The 20242-nt window shown below is 48.6% G+C and overlaps 1 protein-coding gene and 1 non-coding gene across 4 annotated transcripts; one reads left to right on the top strand and one right to left on the bottom strand.

The window, feature by feature from the left end:
* Positions 1 to 687: 687 nt before the first annotated feature.
* On the bottom strand, positions 688 to 878 carry LOC116897638. The gene has a single exon (XR_004387617.1). It is a non-coding gene; the product is annotated as a U2 spliceosomal RNA (small nuclear RNA).
* A 661-nt stretch (positions 879 to 1539) lies between these two features.
* Positions 1540 to 19375, top strand: Itga10 (integrin subunit alpha 10). 3 transcript variants are annotated; one of them, XM_032896687.1, is made up of 30 exons: positions 1540 to 1632; positions 3030 to 3141; positions 3402 to 3511; positions 3729 to 3820; positions 4194 to 4308; positions 5183 to 5310; positions 5672 to 5820; positions 6467 to 6617; positions 7206 to 7371; positions 7478 to 7551; positions 7786 to 7930; positions 8137 to 8285; positions 8507 to 8650; positions 8791 to 8994; positions 9503 to 9633; positions 10434 to 10600; positions 10697 to 10839; positions 11207 to 11320; positions 11472 to 11557; positions 11819 to 11960; positions 12120 to 12212; positions 12366 to 12442; positions 12569 to 12658; positions 13128 to 13212; positions 13344 to 13457; positions 13633 to 13713; positions 13847 to 13960; positions 17524 to 17619; positions 18446 to 18559; positions 18826 to 19375. In XM_032896687.1, the coding sequence occupies exons 1-30, from the start codon at positions 1581 to 1583 to the stop codon at positions 18889 to 18891; spliced, it is 3504 nt and encodes a 1167-aa protein (XP_032752578.1). In that variant the 5' UTR covers positions 1540 to 1580; the 3' UTR covers positions 18892 to 19375. The 3 variants fall into 3 exon arrangements, with proteins under 3 accessions (XP_032752578.1, XP_032752580.1, XP_032752579.1); XM_032896689.1 differs by lacking the exons at positions 3030 to 3141; positions 3402 to 3511; positions 3729 to 3820; positions 4194 to 4308 and having other exon boundaries at positions 1581 to 1632; XM_032896688.1 differs by lacking the exons at positions 1540 to 1632; positions 3402 to 3511; positions 3729 to 3820; positions 4194 to 4308 and having other exon boundaries at positions 3054 to 3141.
* The last annotated feature ends 867 nt before the right edge of the window (positions 19376 to 20242 follow it).

Here is a 20242-nt window from a genome sequence, read left to right as displayed (position 1 = left end):
CTGAAACTCTGAGCTCTCCTGCCTTAGGCTGTTGAATAGCCAGGAAAGCAAGTGTCACTCTGTTCAGCTGCTCATCGACATCTGGTCTCTCATGTTCTGGTCATCATAAGCCTTAGCTCCTGTGACCGTGGATGGGATTCCTTGGCATTAGTAGCTAAAAGGGTTAACCACAGGTTTTCATGGAAAACTTAAGTGTTGGGCACAAAGGTAGTGGACACAACATAACGGTCCCAGTTCTAAACAAGACACAAACTAAGATGTTCACAGCCTCAAGTTAGGGGTCAGACGCTCTAAAACAAAGTAATTATCTTGACACCACAAAGCACACCTGTTTACAGGCAAAGACTCTGCAAAAAGCTATTTTTTTTTTGAGAGAAAAATGTTTATTACAGAGGGTTAAAGACAAAGAACTCAAGAAATGAGGCAGACAGTGCTGGAGCAGGCCTTTCAAACAAAGTCCAGGCTCGTGAAAACCTTCTGGTGGAGACACTTCTGGAAGACAGACATCACCTCAGGCTTAGAAAAAGAAGCCCCAAAGATCTGCATGGAAAAAACCCAGAATGCAGATGTAGCAAGAAAACAGAGCACTTGGTAGAGCTGCTTGTAGTAGAGAAGTTAAGGAGAGCAAGGATGACAAGGGAAGTAAGTCACCCAGGAAGTCTACTTTTCAGACATGTAAATCCCCCGAGGGGGTGCACTGTTCCTGGAGGTACTGCAGTACCAGGTCGATGCGTGGAGTGGACGGAGAAAGCTCCTATTCCAACTCCTAGTTCCAAAAATCCACTTAATATATTGTCCTCGGATAGAGGACGTATCAGATATTAAACTGATAAGAACAGATACTACACTTGATCTTAGCCAAAAGGCCGAGAAGCGATCTCCAAAAGCTATTAAACACACATAAACATGAGCAGAACTCAGTGGACTGGCAAGGTCACACAGTAGGACTGCCCTTCACACAGTAGGCAGGAAAATGCTGCTGTCACTGCTGTCAGCTGCTATTTTGCATATTCCATGTTAAGAATAATGAGGCAAGGGCTGGAGAGATGGTTCAGTGGTTAAGAGCTCCGACTGCTCTTCCAGAGGTCCTGAGTTCAAATCCCAGCAACCACATGGTGGCTCACAACCATCTGTAATGAGATCTGATGCCCTCTTCTGGTGTGTCTGAAGACAGCTACAGTGTACTTATATATAATAAATAAAATAAATTTTAAAAATATTTAAAAAAAATAATGAGGCAAAAAAAATATTGCTCTAAATCCTACTTTCTGTTCCAAACTGGAGGGAATCATTGAACAAATAAACCGTGCATAAAAGTGGCCTCAGAAAGGGTCAAAATTCGTGTTCTCTCTGAATATTAGCTCAGGCCTCCAGGGGGCAGCACCAAGGGAGGGCTGGAATAAGACTGCTCTGTCCTCCTGTCTGGGGCTCCTCACAGCTCCCTTCCACCACCACTCCCATTCCGTCCAACTTTATTTTTAGCTGCCAGTGGGAGGGGGCAGGATGGGAGGGAAAATAACGAAAACAGTGAAGGAGAGACAGAGCGACTCAGCTTCCCGGACAGGACCGGACAAGCAGCCATGGAGCCTCCCTCCACCCCTCACCTGTTCTTGCCCCTGGCGTTGCTGACAGGTGAGGGAAGTGAACTTGGTTTCTGGTGGGAAGGGAAGATGCATGGCTTGGTTAGAATTGGGACCATTATGGTTAAAGGTCTTTGGGAGCTCAGGTCAGAGGTTAATACCGATACTATATTTCATGTGTGCACTCATATTCTTAGACTCCCAGATGGCAGGGGCTAAACTTCCTCTGGCTTGAGTAAGGTTTGTACCTAATCCTCTAAAACCTTTGTCCTAAACTCCATAGACATGAGGATACAGAAAAGAAACATGTCTCTCATCGGCTGGTCCGATTCCTGCTTCTCCCTGCCATTGGTGCTCCTTGATGCCTGAGGCATAAATGCCTTACTATGTGGTCAGAATTCTGGGTTCGCCTAACGACCGAGCTACAGTTCTGGTCTCATAGCTCTGCCAATTTCCTGGAGGCGAAAAGCCTCACATATAAAATACCTTTCTGAAAGTGAGCGCCGTGCAAATTGGAGTTAGATATTGGGGGATGGAGGGTTGCTAGGATGCAAAGAGCAAGACAGTGGGGAAGAGAATCATGGGAGGGACACGAGGCTTGGAATTTCTCCCTGCTAGTGCCCTATAATCTTTGTTTCCTAAAATAACAGCTCTGATTTTATGGGAATTGGGGTCAGAAGAAAGGAGTCAGTAGGACACAGTTGGGGACCCCTAGAGTGAGCCCAAGTTTGAGGAACTATGGGAGTAGGCAAAGGGTTTTTGTAGGGTGGATGAGATCAGGAGCAGATTGATGGGTGGAATCTTGGGGGGTGGTAGGCCCCATAACGGGTAGATGGCAAAGTGAGTGTGGGTAGGCTGGTGGTTCCACCCACATAATTAGTACTGAGGTTGGCAGGGCTAGAAGGAGCCAGCGCCCTAGACCTTGGAGAAAGAGTGCAAGTGTGACAATGTCAAAAAGAAATGGAAAGAGGAGACGCCCAGGCAGGGAGCTCCTTGTCCTCCTCTTCTTTTCCCCATGGCCCTGGGTTTGGGAAGAATTTGAAAGGGGTGGTGATTCTGCATCTTCAGAAAAGCCCTCTTCCTCTTTTCACTCTCACAGCTTAGAGAGGAGACCGTGTGGGAGGAGTGATGTGTCAAGAGTAACCCGACCTTTCCAGATGTGTCTGTGAATGAGATTTCAGGAATGAGAATAAAAATGCAGCTGTGCTTCAGCATGGCACAGGGCCTTAGGACCCCTGCCCCTGCCCCTCACCCCCTCTCTCTGCAGGAAGAGAGTCATCCAGTCATCCCACCTGGGGCTCTGAGACACTGACACAGACCAGATGAGCTTCTAAGTAACCAAGCAGGAACACCGAAGTGGAAACACTCCTCCCGGCTTGTCTCCGGCTATGCCTCTCTGGTCCTTCATGACCTGATTGGTTGATGCTAATTATGCTCCTCACCCCTCAGGTCTCTGCTCCCCCTTTAATTTGGATGAGCATCACCCACGCCTATTCACGGGGCCACCAGAGGCTGAATTTGGATACAGTGTCTTACAGCATGTTGGGGGTGGACATCGATGGTGAGAGGGAAAACGGGAGCGTGGGGTTGGGACTCAGCTGAACTTGGATACAGTGTCTTACAGCATGTTGGGGGTGGACAGCGATGGTGAGAGGGAAAACGGGAGCATGGGGTTAGGACTCTGATTGCACCGATAAAGGGAGGTGGGGTAGAGAGGTCCCAGCTGGCTGTTGAAAGTGCCAAGGGCTTCATGCCATCTCATGCTCTCCCTCTCCCCTGTACTCTGCTCACTGAATCTTTATAGCCATATTCTCCTTCCAGGATGCTGGTGGGCGCCCCCTGGGATGGGCCTTCAGGTGACCGGAAGGGGGATGTTTATCGTTGCTCTATAGGGGGATTCCACAGTGCTCCATGTACCAAAGGACACCTGGGTAAGAAGAAGCCTGACTTCTCCCCTACTAACCCCTGGTTTTGACATCCAGTAACTCTGACTCCTTGGACATCGGCCTCTTTGCCCCCATGACTTAGACAGACCTTGTAGTCAATGGATTCTTTTTCGTTTTCTTCCCTAACGACTCTGAACGAAAGCACCGGAAACTATGACGCCATGACTTCATTCTTTCTACCCCTTCTCCCCACTCCAACCAGGTGACTATCAACTGGGAAATTCCTCTCAGCCTGCTGTAAATATGCACCTCGGGATGTCTCTCCTGGAGACAGATGCTGATGGGGGATTCATGGTGAGCTAAAGGACGGGCCTCAGAAGTCTCAGAGCAGGGAAGAATTATGGTATCTGGGCAGTGCTGGCATACGCCTTTGATCCCAGCGTTCTAGAGGCAGATGCAGGCCTGACCTACAGAGTAATTTCCAGGACAGTCACTGCTATGCAGCGAAATCCTGTTTTGAAAAACCCAAAACCAAAACTAACCAAACAACAACAGAAAGAGCATTATGGTAAGGGAAATTAGTCTGTGTAGAAGAGACGAGGAATTCAAAACCCTAGAGAGCAAGATAGGGTGCCCCATGGAGTGGTCTCCATCTCTTTTTTAACTAGGTGTGTGTTCTGAGAGGCCTCTCTCAAGCCTGGGAATAACTATGTCCCCTATCCACCAGGCCTGTGCCCCTCTCTGGTCTCGTGCCTGCGGCAGCTCTGTCTTCAGCTCTGGAATATGTGCCCATGTGGATGCTTCATTCCGGCTTCAGGGGAGCCTGGCACCGACCGCCCAGCGTGAGCCACTGGGAGGGCCCAAGAGCTCGGTTTCCAGACGGGGATGCTGGGTGGGAAAAACAGACCAAAAGACTTGGTGGAGGGTCTGCACAGCTATCCTCATCATTCCCAAGAGTGCTTGAAGAAGAGGCTCCTGTTCACTAACAGATTAGAATTCAGACTCCTTAGGAGAGCCTCAAGACACCAGGATCTGGTTTTACCAACTTAAAAAAAAAAAAAATATCCTGCACACAGCCTGCCCCTTGTCTATCACCTTTACATTATTGTCATTCCATGCTGTTTAATTTTGGACCTCAATTCTTTTGTTTACAATGTTCTCTACCTGAGTGCATTTTCTCAGAATCTTCAATATCTTATTTTTGTGGGTCTTATGGAGCTCTCGATTATTAGGTTCTTCCCTCATTCCTTTCATATACTTTGTTATCTGCTGCCTTTGGGGAGATATTCTTATGCAGTCCAAGCTGCCTTGAACTTGGAATTTGCTTGTCTCAGCTTCTCAAGTGGGATAATAGGCACGTACTGGCCTTTGCTGGACATTCCCCTCCCTGGCACATTAGAAGAGCATGAGGAGAAGCCTTGGTTCGAATACTGCCCCTCCCCACACAAACACAAAGGAAAGTGAGGCTCTCTCAGTCTTCTGTAGCCCAGAGTAGCGGTAGGTTTCTCACTAGAGCATATTTTATTCTTTATGTTTGCCCGTCTCTTCTTCATTCATTTCTACCCTGAGGACTTAGCACAGTGCTTTCCTTGTAAGTGAGAGAGCAGTCCCCAGTAAATGCTTTCATTGCAGTGATCTCCTTGGATATTTTTCCTTGTTGACTCCACGCCGATCCTTCCCTGTCTTTGTATCCCATTACTATATCCCCGCTTCTAGGCTGTCCTACATACATGGATGTCGTCATTGTTTTGGATGGCTCCAATAGTATCTATCCCTGGTCAGAAGTTCAGACTTTCCTTCGGAGGCTGGTAGGAAGACTGTTTATCGATCCGGAGCAGATACAGGTGAGAGAGAGAGATATGGATGGGATTGGAGGGATAGAGACAAACATTCACGGTCCCTTCAGTGTAAGTGGCATGTCCGACCTCTTAACATCACCCCAGGACATTGTCTTCTACAGAGCTCATGCTCAAGAGCTGTGCTATTAAGTTACCAAAAAGTAACAAAGATTTCATAATGTTTGAAGCAAGTTTATGATCGTGTGGGGGCCATGCTGATAGCTTCCCTTTGATGGGTGTAGTTGCCTGGGGCCCGCAGGCTGCATGTTGGACACAGCTGTTAGGCGTTCACTTTCCCTTCAGCCTTTATCCTCCATCTTCACCCTCTACATACGTACCATGTGTGTACATGGTCTGTTATTCTCAGGTAGGACTGGTACAGTACGGGGAGAACCCTGTGCACGAGTGGTCCCTGGGAGATTTCCGGACAAAGGAAGAAGTTGTGAGAGCAGCGAGGAACCTCAGTCGGAGGGAGGGGCGAGAAACGAGAACGGCCCAAGCAATAATGGTGGCATGGTGAGGCATGGTGAAGGGCTCGTGCATGGGAAGATGAAGGATTAGCAGGGCGATGGAGAGGGACTGGAGTAGTATACACATCACAAGGCGCGCTGGGGGCTTATCCTTATCTTCGTGCCAGAAGTTCACGGAGGAAGGCTGGGTTGCTGTCACTGTATTTGCATTTTACAGTGTCTGTGGTTGTGTCTCTCCTTGTTTGTTTTGTTTCCGCATACAGAACTCCATCTCTTCTACTCCTGTGTCTGATTCCTAGCTTCTTAATCACTTACACCCGAGCCTTCTTTTCATACATGACCCTAAACCTCTGGGGAGGCTACCTGACCTGGCCAGTCTCTATTCTCCATTTCCTTGATCTTGCCAACCCAAGTGCAATGTTGGCTGAATGAATCTATGAATGGATGAAGCTTGTACATATATTTACACTGACGACAGATTATTCTATATGTTCTGTGCCATCCAGAGAGTTTGCATGCTAGACACTGTTGGGGGATGGTGTAAAAGGCACCTGACCTCAGTGAACTGCTGACGGTGTTAAATACACTGTACATGCATGTGTACGTGCATGTTAGCCTGTGTGTATGCATGTGCTCATGTGCACGTACACACACATGACCATATCTCATTCTTTTTCTCTCTCTCTTCTTAGCACAGAAGGGTTCAGTGAGTCCCGGGGCGGCAGACCAGAGGCCGCTAGGCTGCTGGTAGTTGTCACTGATGGGGAGTCTCACGACGGAGAGGAGCTTCCAGCAGCGCTAAAGGCCTGTGAGGCTGGAAGAGTAACACGTTACGGGATTGCGGTGAGACTTGATGGAGTCCGGTCGTTTTGTTTTGTGTTGTATTGTGTGTGTGCGTGTGTGTGTGTGTGTGTGTGTGTGTGTGTGTGTGTGTGTGTGTATTCGAGTGTATCTATGCACATACATACCATGGTGTATGTATGTGGGTCAGAGCACAACCTCAGATATCAGTCCTCACCTTCCATCTCGTTCACTGCACTATGCAATAAGCCAGGCTAGCTGACCCACAAGTCTTGGGCAGGTCTTCTGTCTCGGCTTCCTGTTTCTTGGTCTGGGACATGTTGAAATTACAGATAAGTTTGTGCTGCTGCATCCAGAATTTTGTGTGGGTCTGGGGATCTACACTCAGGTTGTCAGGTTTTCGTAGCAAGCACTTTATCCACTGAGTCATCTCCCCACCACGAACTGACTGTGGATCTAGAAAGACTGAGGAAGAAAGACTTTCAGGATGTAAAAGGAGAGGCAATAGGATTACCCGCTGCCTGGACTTCAGTTGTTCTCTCCCTCCCTTGGCTTTGTTTAGTTGACTCTGTTCTATATCAGCTCTCACACCTTACTTCTCACAACTAATGGACCCCATCTTGATCGCAGGTCCTTGGTCACTATCTCCGGCGACAGAGAGACCCCAGCTCTTTTCTTCGGGAAATCAGAGCCATTGCTAGTGATCCAGATGAGCGATTCTTCTTCAATGTCACGGATGAGGCCGCGCTGACGGACATCGTGGATGCGCTGGGAGACCGGATTTTTGGTCTTGAAGGTAATGAGTATCCTGGTGAAATGGAAGGCTGGGTTGGGGGCCTTTTAGAGTGGGTTCAATAGAGCAAGCTCCCCTGATAGAACCTTGCAATTTTCTCATGCCCAAGGATCCCGTGGAGAAAATGAAAGCTCCTTTGGGCTAGAAATGTCCGAGATTGGCTTCTCCATCCACCGGCTACAGGTTGGACAGACCCTGACCCTCTGCAAGGTCCCCTAGCCCTCCATCTCTACATCATCCTCTACTACTCCTAACTCAGATAACTCCATGTCTCCTTTAACTAGCCCACATCCTGACCTTCCATGCATGCCTTTCTGACCACAGTGCACCCGAAAGTGAGCATCTCACCACTGGAAAGTTCTTTTTCTTCCAATTCCCTGCTGTCTTCTCAGTGCCCACATTTGGTTCTGCCTTCAGGATGGGATTCTCTTTGGGATGGTGGGGGCCTATGACTGGGGGGGCTCCGTGCTATGGCTTGAAGAAGGTCGCCGCCTTTTCCCGCCACGAACTGCCCTGGAAGATGAGTTTCCCCCTGCGTTGCAGAACCACGCAGCCTACCTGGGTGAGTCACAGAGAGTTGTGGGGAACTGGGAGAGACCAGGAGACCTGGGGGTGGGGGATGGGGGCCGTATGAGGCACTCCCTGTTAACTCACGCAGTTTGTCACTCAGCTCCTTAAATCTCTTTAGACCTCTCCTTATGCCTTCAGCAAACCCTGCTCTCTGACCTCATCTTGTTTCCTTTTTACATCACCGCCTCCTGGCTTTAGGTTACTCTGTTTCTTCCATGCTTCTGCCGGGAGGGCGCCGGCTCTTTCTCTCAGGGGCACCGAGGTTTAGACATCGAGGAAAAGTTATCGCCTTCCAGCTAAAGAAAGATGGGGTTGTGAAGGTCACCCAGAGCCTCCAGGGGGATCAGGTATGCCATCATCAAGGGAGGGTGGGATCCTTAGACCCCCCACCCCCAGCGACGAGAAGGGAAAGGGCAAGGCTGCAAAGGCCGCTGAATTCCGGTAGGCAGTCTGTCGGTAGGCAGTCTGTCAGGGATGTGAGGACCAGCTTGGCAGGCTTCCTGCTGAGTCCAGCAGTTCACAGACACCTTCCCTGCTCTCTTGGGTCATCACCGTCCATCATTTCCAGATCGGCTCATACTTTGGCAGTGAGCTCTGCCCGTTGGACACAGATATGAACGGGATAACTAATATCTTACTTGTGGCGGCTCCCATGTTCCTGGGTCCCCAGAACAAGGAGACTGGACGCATTTATGTGTATGTGGTGGGCCAGGTAAGAATCAGCGAGACTCCGTAAGATGTAAGTGGGTGATGGTGGAAGGGTCAGAAGAGGGAGACACACATATTTGAGAGCTCGCTGAGGGGTAAAGGTCACCAGATAAGCAATGCCTTTTATCCCTTCTCCATTACAAGCAAAATTTGCTGATGCTCCAAGGAACCCTTCAGCCAGACCGCTCCCAGGATTCTCGGTTTGGCTTTGCTATGGCTGCTCTTCCTGATCTGAACCACGACGGTTTCAGTGATGTAGCAGTGGGGGCACCTCTGGAGGATGGCCACCAGGGAGCACTGTACCTGTATCATGGAACCCAAACTGGAATCAGGCCACATCCTACCCAGGTCAGCAGTCCTGGGAGAAGAAATAGTGTGCTGTGGCACAGGCCTTTCATCCCAGAAGGTGAATCTCTGTGAGTTCCAGGCCAACCTGGTCTACATAGTGAGTTCCAGGCTAGCCAGGACTACTCGGTGAAATGCTGTCTTTTTTTTTTTTTTTTTTCGGAGCTGGGGACCGAACCCAGGGCCTTGCCCTTGCTAGGCAAGCGCTCTACCACTGAGCCAAATCCCCAACCCCAAGAGATGCTGTCTTAAAAGCAACATAAAAAGGAACAACTGAAAATGGGACACTGTGGTAGGGGGAGGGGAGAGGAGGGGGGAGGGGTATTATGTTCTTGGCTGTTTATCATCCAATGGGCTTAAGAGTCACACCAAACTGAGGTGGTGGTAGAGGGATTCCTGAGCTAGGCAAGGCTTTTTTATTTCTTGATGGATAGGAATGTTAGAACGAACCTGGCAGGAAGAGAGGAAAGTGGTGTGAGTCTCTCCTCAGTCTCCTTTCTCTTCTCCTCAGAGGATTGCTGCTGGCTCCATGCCACAGGCCCTCCGATATTTTGGCCGCAGTGTGGATGGCCGGTTAGATCTGGATGGAGATGATCTTGTGGATGTTGCTGTGGGTGCCCATGGGGCAGCCATTCTGTTCAGGTGAGGAGTCCAGCTTAGGTAGCAGTGGGACAACTTGTAAGAACAGAGGTCACACATTCAGGTTTCCCGGTCAGCTAGTCTGATGCCTAAATTCCTAGTTCACGGAGTGAAAGGAATCACTACCGCCTCACTGGCTGATTGTAAATACTGAAGAAGAGAGTCCACATACAGGTTCTGACAATGTGGGTGGAGAGATGGCTCAGCGGTTAAGACACTGACTGCTTCCAAAGGTCCTGAGTTCGATTCCCAGCAACCACATGGTGGCTCACAACCATCTGTAGTGAGATCCGATGCCCTCTTCTGGTGTGTCTGAAGACAGCAACAGTGTACTTATAATAAACCTTTAAAAAATGTTTTTGACAGAGCTTTATTTTTATTATATGTGTATGTTTTGCCTGTATATATATCTATGTACTGTGTATGTGTGCAGTGCCTGGAGAGATCAGAAGAATCCCCCAGAACTGAAGTTTTACAGCTTGAGTTTCCATGTGGGTGCTGGGACTCAAACCTCAGGAAGAGCAGCCTATGGTCTTAACTGCTGAGTCATCATCTCTCCAGTCTGGCACAAGTGCTTATTGTAATGAATGTATTGTTATGTGATTCCTGTCACAGGCTTCTGTGAAAAGTCACACATTCAGACCTTATTTATTTATTTGCTTCATCACAGGGAGGCAAGTACCAAGGTCGCAACCCTTATCTTTGCCATTTCCTCTGAAATTTCCAGAGCTCTAACACTGAGCTCCGTGTACTTCCGGCTTGTACTGTTCCTTTTTAGAACTTCTTTTCCACCCTGTTCCCAGCTCCCAGCCTATCATCCACCTGATTCCAACCCTGGATGTGATGCCTCCGCATATCAGCGTGGTTCAGAAGGACTGTAAGCGACGAGGCCAGGAAGCAGCCTGTCTGACGGCAGCCCTTTGCTTCCAAGTAAAGTCTCAAACTCCTGGGCGTTGGGATCGCAGATTCAGTAAGTGGTTACAATGTATCTAGGACAACCCTCAAGTCTTGGCCCTTCCTAGTGTCTGCTTCTGCCTCCACCCTCATACTTGCCTCTCCCATTCAGACATACGGTTCTCAGCATCACTGGATGAGTGGACAGCTGGGGCACGTGCAGCATTCGATGGCTCTGGCCAGCGGCTGTCCCCACGGCAGCTCCGGCTCAGTGTTGGGAATGTCACTTGTGAACAGCTGCACTTCCATGCACTGGTGAGGATGGGGTAGGAACTGCTTTGTGTTGTTCCAACCAGATCAGCAATGCATTGGAAACAGAGAGGTTGAGACCGTTCTGATTTGGGGGTCAGCATGGTATGGATTGGAATCCTAGCTCTATAACTTGTCACCATGGACTCTGCCAAGTCACTTAGCCACCACATCTCAGGATCCTTGCTAAAAAGGGATGATATATACTGATAACTATTTCATGGGAGTTGTATGGAATTATATTCCATCCCTATGAAAACCTTGGGACAGTGCCCAGGGCATAGGTGATCACACTTAACCTATTCTGCAGAGGTCTGGCTTCTCCTCCAATCCCGTTTCCCCATGACCTGCCCTTCACTCTTGTTTCCCTCAGGATACATCGGATTACCTCCGGCCAGTGGCCTTGACTGTGACTTTTGCTTTGGACAACACCACGAAGCCAGGGCCTGTGCTGGCCGAGGGATCCTCTACGTCTATACGGAAGCTGGTGAGCAGTGCTTCCTCCATCCGGGGTCTCAGTGTTGCCCTCCTAGAGAATTTAAGAGCCAGGGGAGGTGACATGCAAATGGTGAAATCTGATTCAGGCTCTGATGATCAAAACATCCCAGTCCTTCCTCCTTTCCTTAACTCTCTTCTAGATCCCCTTCTCAAAGGACTGTGGCCCTGACAATGAGTGTATCACAGACCTGGTGCTTCAAGCTGACATGGACATCAGAGGCTCCAGGTTAGATGGAGATGCGCTAGGCAAACCAGGAGGGACTCAGGGAGCCGGAGCGGGGTTATTTGTTTTGTTTTGCTGTGGTGAGGAGGTTCTCCCTAGGTAGCCCCGGCTGGCGTGGAGCTTGCTATTTAGCCCAGACTGGTCTAAGTCTCACAAAGGTTCGCCTGCTTCTGCCTCCCAAGTGCAGGCATTAAAAACCATGTTGGAAATGAGACTTTTGATTCTCTTTTGCCTCTTAGTCTTTGCTTTGCCTCCTACTCTTAGGAAGTCCCCATTTGTGGTTCAAGGTGGCCGCCAGAAAGTGCTGGTGTCGGTGACCCTGGAGAACAAGAAGGAGAATGCCTACAACACTAGTCTGAGTCTCAGTTTTTCTAGAAACCTCCACCTGGCCAGTCTTACTCCTCAGGTACCTTGGAAGAAGGGACTGAGGTGAAGGAAGAAAGGAGGAGGGAGACCAGGACATCAGCTATGGGGTGCTATGGAGAAGGGCTGCGTGTGGAGAGTGTGGGCGGAAGTGTGGCTCCAGCCCCAACTCTAACTTCCACCTTCATCACTCTGCCTTCAGAGGGCCAAATCAGTGAAGGTGGAGTGTGCAGTCCCTTCCCCCCACGCCCGGCTCTGCATCGTGGGGCATCCCGTCTTCCAGGCTGGGGCCAAGGTAAACTGGGTTCAGGATGAGGACAGGGTGCTAAGAAACCTAGGCCTGGGATCCATGGGGCACGGAGTTCTGGGAGAGGCATGGGCTCTTATTCCTCCGTGGGCTTTCCAGAAGAAGGTTCATTATTATCCCACCCATGTCGTTTGTCCTCAGGTGTCCTTCTTGTTAGAGTTTGAATTTAGCTGCACCTTCCTCCTGAGCCAGGTCTCTGTGAGGCTGACTGCCAGTAGGTGAGACCAAAGGAGCTTCCCCCAAGCCCTTACCCACCCCTTTCAGAAAGTCAGAGAAGTGGGTGACTGGCAGAGAGGGCCCCTGAGCGGGGACTGAGATGCGAAACTTTCTCCCTGGCTCTGCAGCAGTAGCCTAGAGAGGAACGAGACCCTTCAAGATAATACAGCTCAGACCTCTGCCTACGTCCGATACGAACCTCACCTCATGTTCTCCAGGTATGGCTGGGCGCCTGGCTGGGTTCTGACCCCGATCGACACATTGACATCTGTTGTGTTTTCTTGCTGTCCAACTTGTGCTTTAGCATTCCCTGCAATGCAATCCTTGGTCTTTTTTTTTTTTTTTTTTTTTTTTCGGGCTGGGGACCGAACCCAGGGCTTTGGCTTCCTAGGCAAGCGCTCTACCACTGAGCTAAATCCCCAACCCCAATCCTTGGGTCTTTGGTCCTCACTCCCATTCATAGTCAACCTTTCCTCTTAAGGTTCTGAGCATTCCAACTGGGATAAACAAATATGGGGTTTTTGTTTTAAATCACACCTGTGTTATATTTAATTTCCTTCTTATCCTCTCCTATCTCATTATCCACGTGCTGACCCTACCTTCCCTGAATCCATGTTTGTATGCCGATCTGTCCTGTGTCTGTGTCATGGCTGTGACCTTATGCCTCCTGGCTTGGTGTCTGCACAGTGAGTCCACTCTGCATCGGTATGAGGTTCACCCTTACAGGGCTCTCCCAGTGAGCCCTGGCCCTGAATTCAAAACCACTCTTAGGGTGAGAAGCTGGAGGGGTCTTGGCATCCTAGGGGTGGGTGTGTGGAAAAAGACTGAGAAGAGTCTCTCGTGGCATTGAGTGGCTGAAAGAGCAATGAATGAAGCAGGTCCTGTCTCTCATTCTTCTCCCAGGTTCAGAACCTTGGTTGCCATGTGGTCGGCGGTCTCGTCGTCTCAGCCCTCCTTCCAGCTGTAGCCCATGGGGGTAACTACTTCCTGTCACTATCTCAAGTCATCTCTGGCAATGTGAGTCTGGGCCGGAGTGTGCGGAACCCTCCATCTGCTGACTTGCTGCTCTCCGGGCTCCTCTTCTTGGAACCATTCTTACTTGTGGCTTGGGAGGGAGGAAAGGGTTTCTCCATTAGAAGGGTTATAGGAGTGGCCTGTCCAGGGGGATCTTTCAGGTTGGATCTTTCTCTAGGCGAGCTGCACAGTGCAGAACCTGACTGATCCCCCAGGATTCCCTGTGCATCCAGAGGAGCTTCAGCACACAAGCAGACTGGTAGGAGTCACAGGAAGGTGTCTGGGACAGGAATGCAAATAGAGGTTGCTGTTTGGTGACAGGTGGGTGGGACGTGGCAATGGGAGGTGGGGTCATCCCATTCCAGAGTCCTGATTTGTCTCTGTTCTGATAGAATGGCAGTAACACTCGGTGTCAGGCGGTGAGGTGCCATCTTGGACTGCTGCCTAAGGGGACTGAGATCTCTGTCGGACTGCTGAGGCTGGTTCACAATGAATTCTTCCGGAGGGTAAACTGGTCTTCCGTTCTGCTTCTATCTGAAACATTAACACAGATTGGGAGGCACATAGATTCATTTTTAAGTTCAGCCTCCTCTGTTTGCCATAAGCAAGTAGTTTTATCTCCCTAATCTTTTTTCCTGATTTGTTTGTTTTGTTTTGTTCTGGAGACAGAGTCTCTTTACATAGCTTTGGCTGTCCTGGAGCTCACTATGTAGACCAGGCTGGTCTTGAACCTACAGAGATTCATCTGCTTCTGTTTCCCAAGTGCTGAAATTAAAGGCATGAGCCACCATGCCTGATCTTTCCCTGATCTTTAAAATGAGAACAATGATACCCAGCTTGTGGAATTGTTCTAAGGAGGTACTGAGATGGACATAAGGAAAGGCCTCACTGGAACATAGCAACCACCCTTGTGTTTTCCTCTATTTGGTGTCTGTCTTAGTTAGGGTTTTACTGCTATGAACAGACCCCATGACCAAGGCAACTCTTATAAGGACAACATTTAATTGGGGCTGGCTTACAGGTTCAGAGGTTCAGTCCATTATCATAAAGGCAAGAGTGTAGCAGCATCCAGGCAGGCATAGTGCAGGAGGAGCTGAGACTTCTATATCTTTATCTGAAGGCTGCTAGGAGAAGATTGGCTTCCAGGCAGTTAGGATGAAGGTCTTTTTTTTTTTCTTTTCTTTTTTTTTTTTTTTTTTTGTCGAGCTGGGGACCCGAACCCAGGGCCTTGCGTTTGCTAGGCAAGCGCTCTACCACTGAGCTAAATCCCCAACCCCAGGATGAAGGTCTTATAGCCCATGCCCACAGTGACACGCCTACTCCAACAGGGCCACACCTTCTAATCATGCCACTCCCTGGGCGGGGCATATACAAACCATCATAGTGTCCCTTATCGCCATCCTAGAGATCAATTGATAGAATGCCCACATATAATAACTCACCAAGTCAGATGTGGTGGTGAACTTCCTTAATCCCAGCACTCAAGAGGCAGGTGGATCTCTGTGAATTCAAAGTTCATGGCTAGCCTGGTCTACATAGCAAGTCCTACACCAACCAGCCAGACACACACACACACACACACACACACACACACTTCAAGTACCTGTTATAGGAATGACTTTGTTAAGTCAACACCAAAAAGACTAGTCCTAAGATGTACCATGTCTAACTCTTTGCAGGTATTTAATACTTTTCTTGTCAAACAAATGAATACAATAGTTGCTATTACTTATAGGATTTTTATGGGATAAGATTGCATAATTGAGAGAGGGGTCTATGACTTCCAAATTGAAGTCACTATATGATAGGCACTCAGAAGTCAGTGTGAGCAGGGAAATAGCACTGAATTGTAAATGTCTATTTAGCACTAGGAGGTTATATTGTGTATTTACATGTAGCAGCCACCTTCAGTACTGCAAGACCACTGGGCTATCAGTATGGCTTAGGTGAGTAAAGTCTGGCAAGTTCTCCTGTTTGGTTCAGTTGTGTGTGACTGAGGATTGTCTCAGTGGCCTCTGGGACATGAGGCAAACATTCTACTTCTGATCACCCCCAGACATTTTATTATTTTTATTTTTATTTTTCAAGATTTATTTTTATTTGTGCATATGTGTGTTTCTAGATGCATGTGTGTGCATGTGTGTGAGTGCTGCCAGGGAACAGAAGAAGGCATTGGGTGCCCCAGAGCTAAAGTTGCAAGCAGTTAACCTGGGTGCTGGGAAGTGAACGCTGGTCCTCTTTGAGAGCAGCAAATTCTTTCTGGCTGAACCTTTTCTCCACTCCACCCAATCCCCAGGACTTCAGTGAATTGTTCTAGTTAGCCTTGAACTGATTCCGTTTCCTGAGTGCTGGGATTAGAGATGTGTACCACCATGATTAGCAGTAGTAGTACTAGTAGTAGTAGTAGTAGAAGAAGAAGAAGAAGAAGAAGAAGAAGAAGAAGAAGAAGAAGAAGAAGAAGAAGAAGAAGAAGAAGAAGAAGAAGAAGCCACTAGAGGGCATGACCCCAGGACCCACATGGAAAATGGAAAGCTGGATGAAGTGACATGTATTTGTAATTCCAGTGTGAAGTAGGAGAACAATTCAGGTGCATCCCTAGAAGTTTACTTGCCCCCTAGTCTTACCTTATGACAAAGTTAAAAAAATAAAAACAAATGCTTTTTAATCTTAGCACTTAAAGGCAGAGACAAGTTGATCTCCGTGAGTTCAAGGCCAGTCTGATCTTCATAATGAGTTAACGGCCAGCTAGCCAATGAGAACTGTCAAAAAAAAAAAAAGGGCAGACCCCGTTTTAAACAAAAGGACAAAAGTAGATACCTGAAGATTAACACCCAAGATTGTTGTCTTGATTTTCACACACACACACACACACACACACACACACACACACACTACACAATTGTCATAGACACTGGCAGCACAAAGGCTGATCAAACACAGCCCTTAACTTCCAGGATCTTACAGGCCAGTGGAGAAAGACAAAGCTGTACACACGAGGTATACTAGGTTCAAGATCATGTTCTCCTAAGCTCAGCTTTTGTGGGGTCACCGTTGAGTCATAAGGCAGGCACCTGGGCTTATGTGCGTCCATTCTTACTTGCTCTTCTTTCAAAGCCACCAGGATTCATTCTCAAGACTCCACTTTCATTGCAAGCACTTCTCAAAGGCCCCACCGCTGAACACAACAGTTGATAAAGTTTATATCTCTTAATATCTTGCAGCAGACACCAAGATTCAACATGAAGGCTGAAGGACGCTCGACCTACTCAGATCCTAGTATCAGTGGGAGTTGGTAGGAAACATGTCTCTGATCTCAGAATAGAAAGGTTCAGCCCCATGGAGGTTCCTGAACAGAAAGGGAATTTTTTTCAACTTCCTTTAAACTGTGTATTTGCAGAACAGGCTTTCTAGCTGTTTCCTGTAAAAGTAAGGGCTTTTCTAAGCCTGCCTCAGCTCTTGAATAATGAATGACATGGAGACTTATTTATGCCTAGGCCTTAAGCTAGGTTTGCTCCCTAACTAGCTCATAACTTATATCCTAACTTATACTAACCTGTAATGCTATTCTATGCCTGCATGTGGCTGGTTATCTCTGAGTCCTGACAGTGAATCAATCTCTCTCTCCCTCCCTCTCCCTCCTTTCTCCCCTCCTTCTCTCATCTCCCGAGGCAGGGAAATCCTCTCTCTGGTCTCCAGCAGAGACTCCCACTGGGATCAGAGGTCCTGCCTCCTCCTCTCCTGCCCAGCTGATAGCTGATCAGCCCTTTATTAACCAATCAGGTGATAGAAAACAATTTTTACACGACATCGAGACAGGAGGTATTGGACAAAGCCAACATCCCAACTGCAACCAGATCTCTGGGCACAGTGCTCAGCTTCTGAATACACAGTGCACAGAACCATCCGCTGACAGTTTCCCTTCCTCTTTCCCCCCACTGATTTCCAACAACATCTTCTGGTCTTCAGGGCCCTGGTAACTGTGTCCATGGAGCTTCAGCCTTGTTCTTAGGGTTCCGCACTACCAGATGATGGCTCAGGTTAAATGTTTTCCTGACTGCTTGTTCCACAGGCCAAGTTTAAGTCTGTGACAGTGGTCAGCACCTTCAAGTTAGGAACTGAGGAGGGCAGTGTCCTCCTACTGAACGAAGCCTCCCAGTGGCGTGAGGTAGGCTGGAGCTGTGGGAAGAGTGGCAATGGGTTGGGTAAAGGACCTTTCTCTCCCTCTTTTTCCTCAACTTAGTTTTTTTTTTTAAAAAAAAAAATCTATGTGGGGGTTGGGGATTTAGCTCAGTGGTAGAGCACTTGCCTAGCAAGCGCAAGGTCCTGGGTTCAATTCTCAGCTCTGAAATAAAAAAAAAAAAACAAAACCAAAAAACAAAAAACAAACCCCCCCTGTGTGTATCAGTGCATTGCCTGCAGGCAAGTGTACCAAGTGAGTAGGGGTCAGAACCTCTTAGTTCTGTATCCCCCAGAACTGAGATGGGTTTGAGCCACCATGTGGGTGCCGGAACCAAACCCAGAACATTTTTGCAAGAGCTTTTAACCGTGGTCCCATCTCTCCTACCCCACAATGGGATTTTTCAGAGTAAAACTATCTCCGTGGGGCTGCAGTCATCAGGCAGAAGGGGTGGCTCCCTGGGGTTTGCTTCTTGCTTCAAGGTTTTTAAGTAGAAAGAGGTTTTGGGTTGTTTTTGTTTTTTAACTCTATTTAGGGGCTGGCTTTGTGATGACTTTGAGTGAGGCTATCTGAATTAAAGAGTGCATGTAAAACACAAGTCAGGCGTGGTGATGCATGCCTGTAATTCTCATACTGGGGTGCCTGCGAGGGGAAGCTTGCCATGAGTTGAAGGCCAGCCTGGGACATGAAATGAAACTTTGCCTCAAAACCAAACCAGCCCACCAACCAACCCACAAAAAGCCACCTCAAAAGCAAAGTGTGGAATAGCAAAGCAAAGCAAGACAGGACAAAACAAACTCTTCTTGATACACAGAGCCACTTGGAGGTGATTCAGACCCTCCCTACCCTCATCTCCCTGTGGATCCTGGTTGGCAGCGTCCTGGGAGGGCTGCTCCTGCTTGCTCTCCTTGTCTTCTGCCTGTGGAAGGTAAGGCCAGCTTTTGTGGGTGGAAGAACATCTTATTCTGTCAGGAAGGACAGGCTATGTGCTAGTCGGTTAGATAGGAGGAGGGGGGGACGGGGGGGGCAGGGTGCCATGGTCCACTCTCCTTGACTCTATTCTACAAATGATGGTTGAATTAACCCAAGCCAAATAAAATAAATTTGAGTCTCATTTTTGGAGACAGAACAAAAGCGAAGCCCTCCGATAAGTTGGAGGGCATCTGGCAATGACTGGTATCTTTTCCTCTATAGCTTGGCTTCTTTACCCGCAAGAAAATCCCCAAAGAAGAACAAAGTGAAGGGAAGTTGGAGCAGTGACTGCGGAAGGCTCAGAAGCCCACTTTGGCAGCCTTTTCAAGAGACTTGTATCCAAATGATGCTTGGAGGCTCAAAGGGGAAAAGATGCTGCTGGAGAGTGTCTCCTGACCTGCAGCCTCACTTGACTTTTGAGCCATGGGGATACTTCTGGCAAGAGATGAAGCTTTGCCTTAGAGACGGGCTGGCACCAAAACACATAGCATCCCCACCCTGTGCTTCCCTCCTCCTGACCGGTTCCACAGCCAGCACTGGGTCTTTGTTTTGGGCTCTATCTTCCCCGTTACCAGGAGTCAAAAGATTTTGTTCCTGACCCCTTTCAGATTCCCTTTGTCCTCCCTCACAGTTCCCCGGGGGGTTGGGGGTGGTAGTGAAAAAATTTACCCTCTACCGCTGCCCACACACGCTCTCTCACCTTCCTGCCTGCTCCCGGCTCCACAGGAGAGAGCTGACGTTGGCTTAAAAGAAGTAAAAGTCAACATCTGCTGCTTTCCTGTGGAGTCCTGTGATTCATGGAGTCGAATGGGGAGAGTCAACAGGAAAAAAGGAGGGAGGAGAAAAAGCCACAAGAGACACTCTGTACAATTCCAAGGCACAGAGAAGCCTTCAGACAGGCAACTGCCAGCCAGCTGAAACCTGAGACTTCACAGTACTCCCGCCCTCAGGTGCTGGGGAAACCCAGCTGCCCCACCCCCCGCCCCGCCTCGGGCTCTGGGCTCAGGCGTCCCAACCCTCAGCCTTCTCTGGAAGCAAAGCCAGGACTTGATGCTGAATTTTCCGGAGCCAGGAGCCCCCAGGTGGTTCAAGCTGGAATAGCAGGGAAGCCCATAGGCAGTTTTATCCATTTACTCTTTGGGGCTTTCTTAACAGAAAGCTTCTCAGTGGTTGGGTAGCCCTTTCACCCCACCAGGTTTGGATAACAACAGTCCCAAGAGATCCAAACAAAGAGGAATCTGCATCTGGAAGCCTACGTGGTTGGCATCAGGTCTCTGGAGAGTAAGCCCTTACTTGCCGGCATTGGTTCTCTAACAGGGATATCCTGGGAAGATAACCCTGAGACTCCTGTCGTATGCGTAGGTTTCTCTGCTGGAGTGAGTTTTTCAGCCCCTGCTTGATTTCCATGCTGGAAATCGCATGTTAACTCTAAACCCTCTCCCTTTTGTCCTATGTTTTGGTTCATGGGCAACTGAAATTCTCATAGTAATGGGGGAACTTGTTTTTTTATTGTAATTAAGACTTTGAGGAGCAGAGACAGTTACTGGTCTCCTTAGTTCAGCTCTGACAGATGCCCTCTCAGACTGCGAAGAGAGGAAATCTGATTGGACAGTTGACCAGTTGCCAGAGAACCGGTCTT

Source organism: Rattus rattus, chromosome 3 (genome assembly GCF_011064425.1).
Source record: "Rattus rattus isolate New Zealand chromosome 3, Rrattus_CSIRO_v1, whole genome shotgun sequence".
Lineage (NCBI taxonomy): Eukaryota > Metazoa > Chordata > Mammalia > Rodentia > Muridae > Rattus > Rattus rattus.
This window is presented reverse-complemented; position numbering and strand designations above follow the sequence as displayed.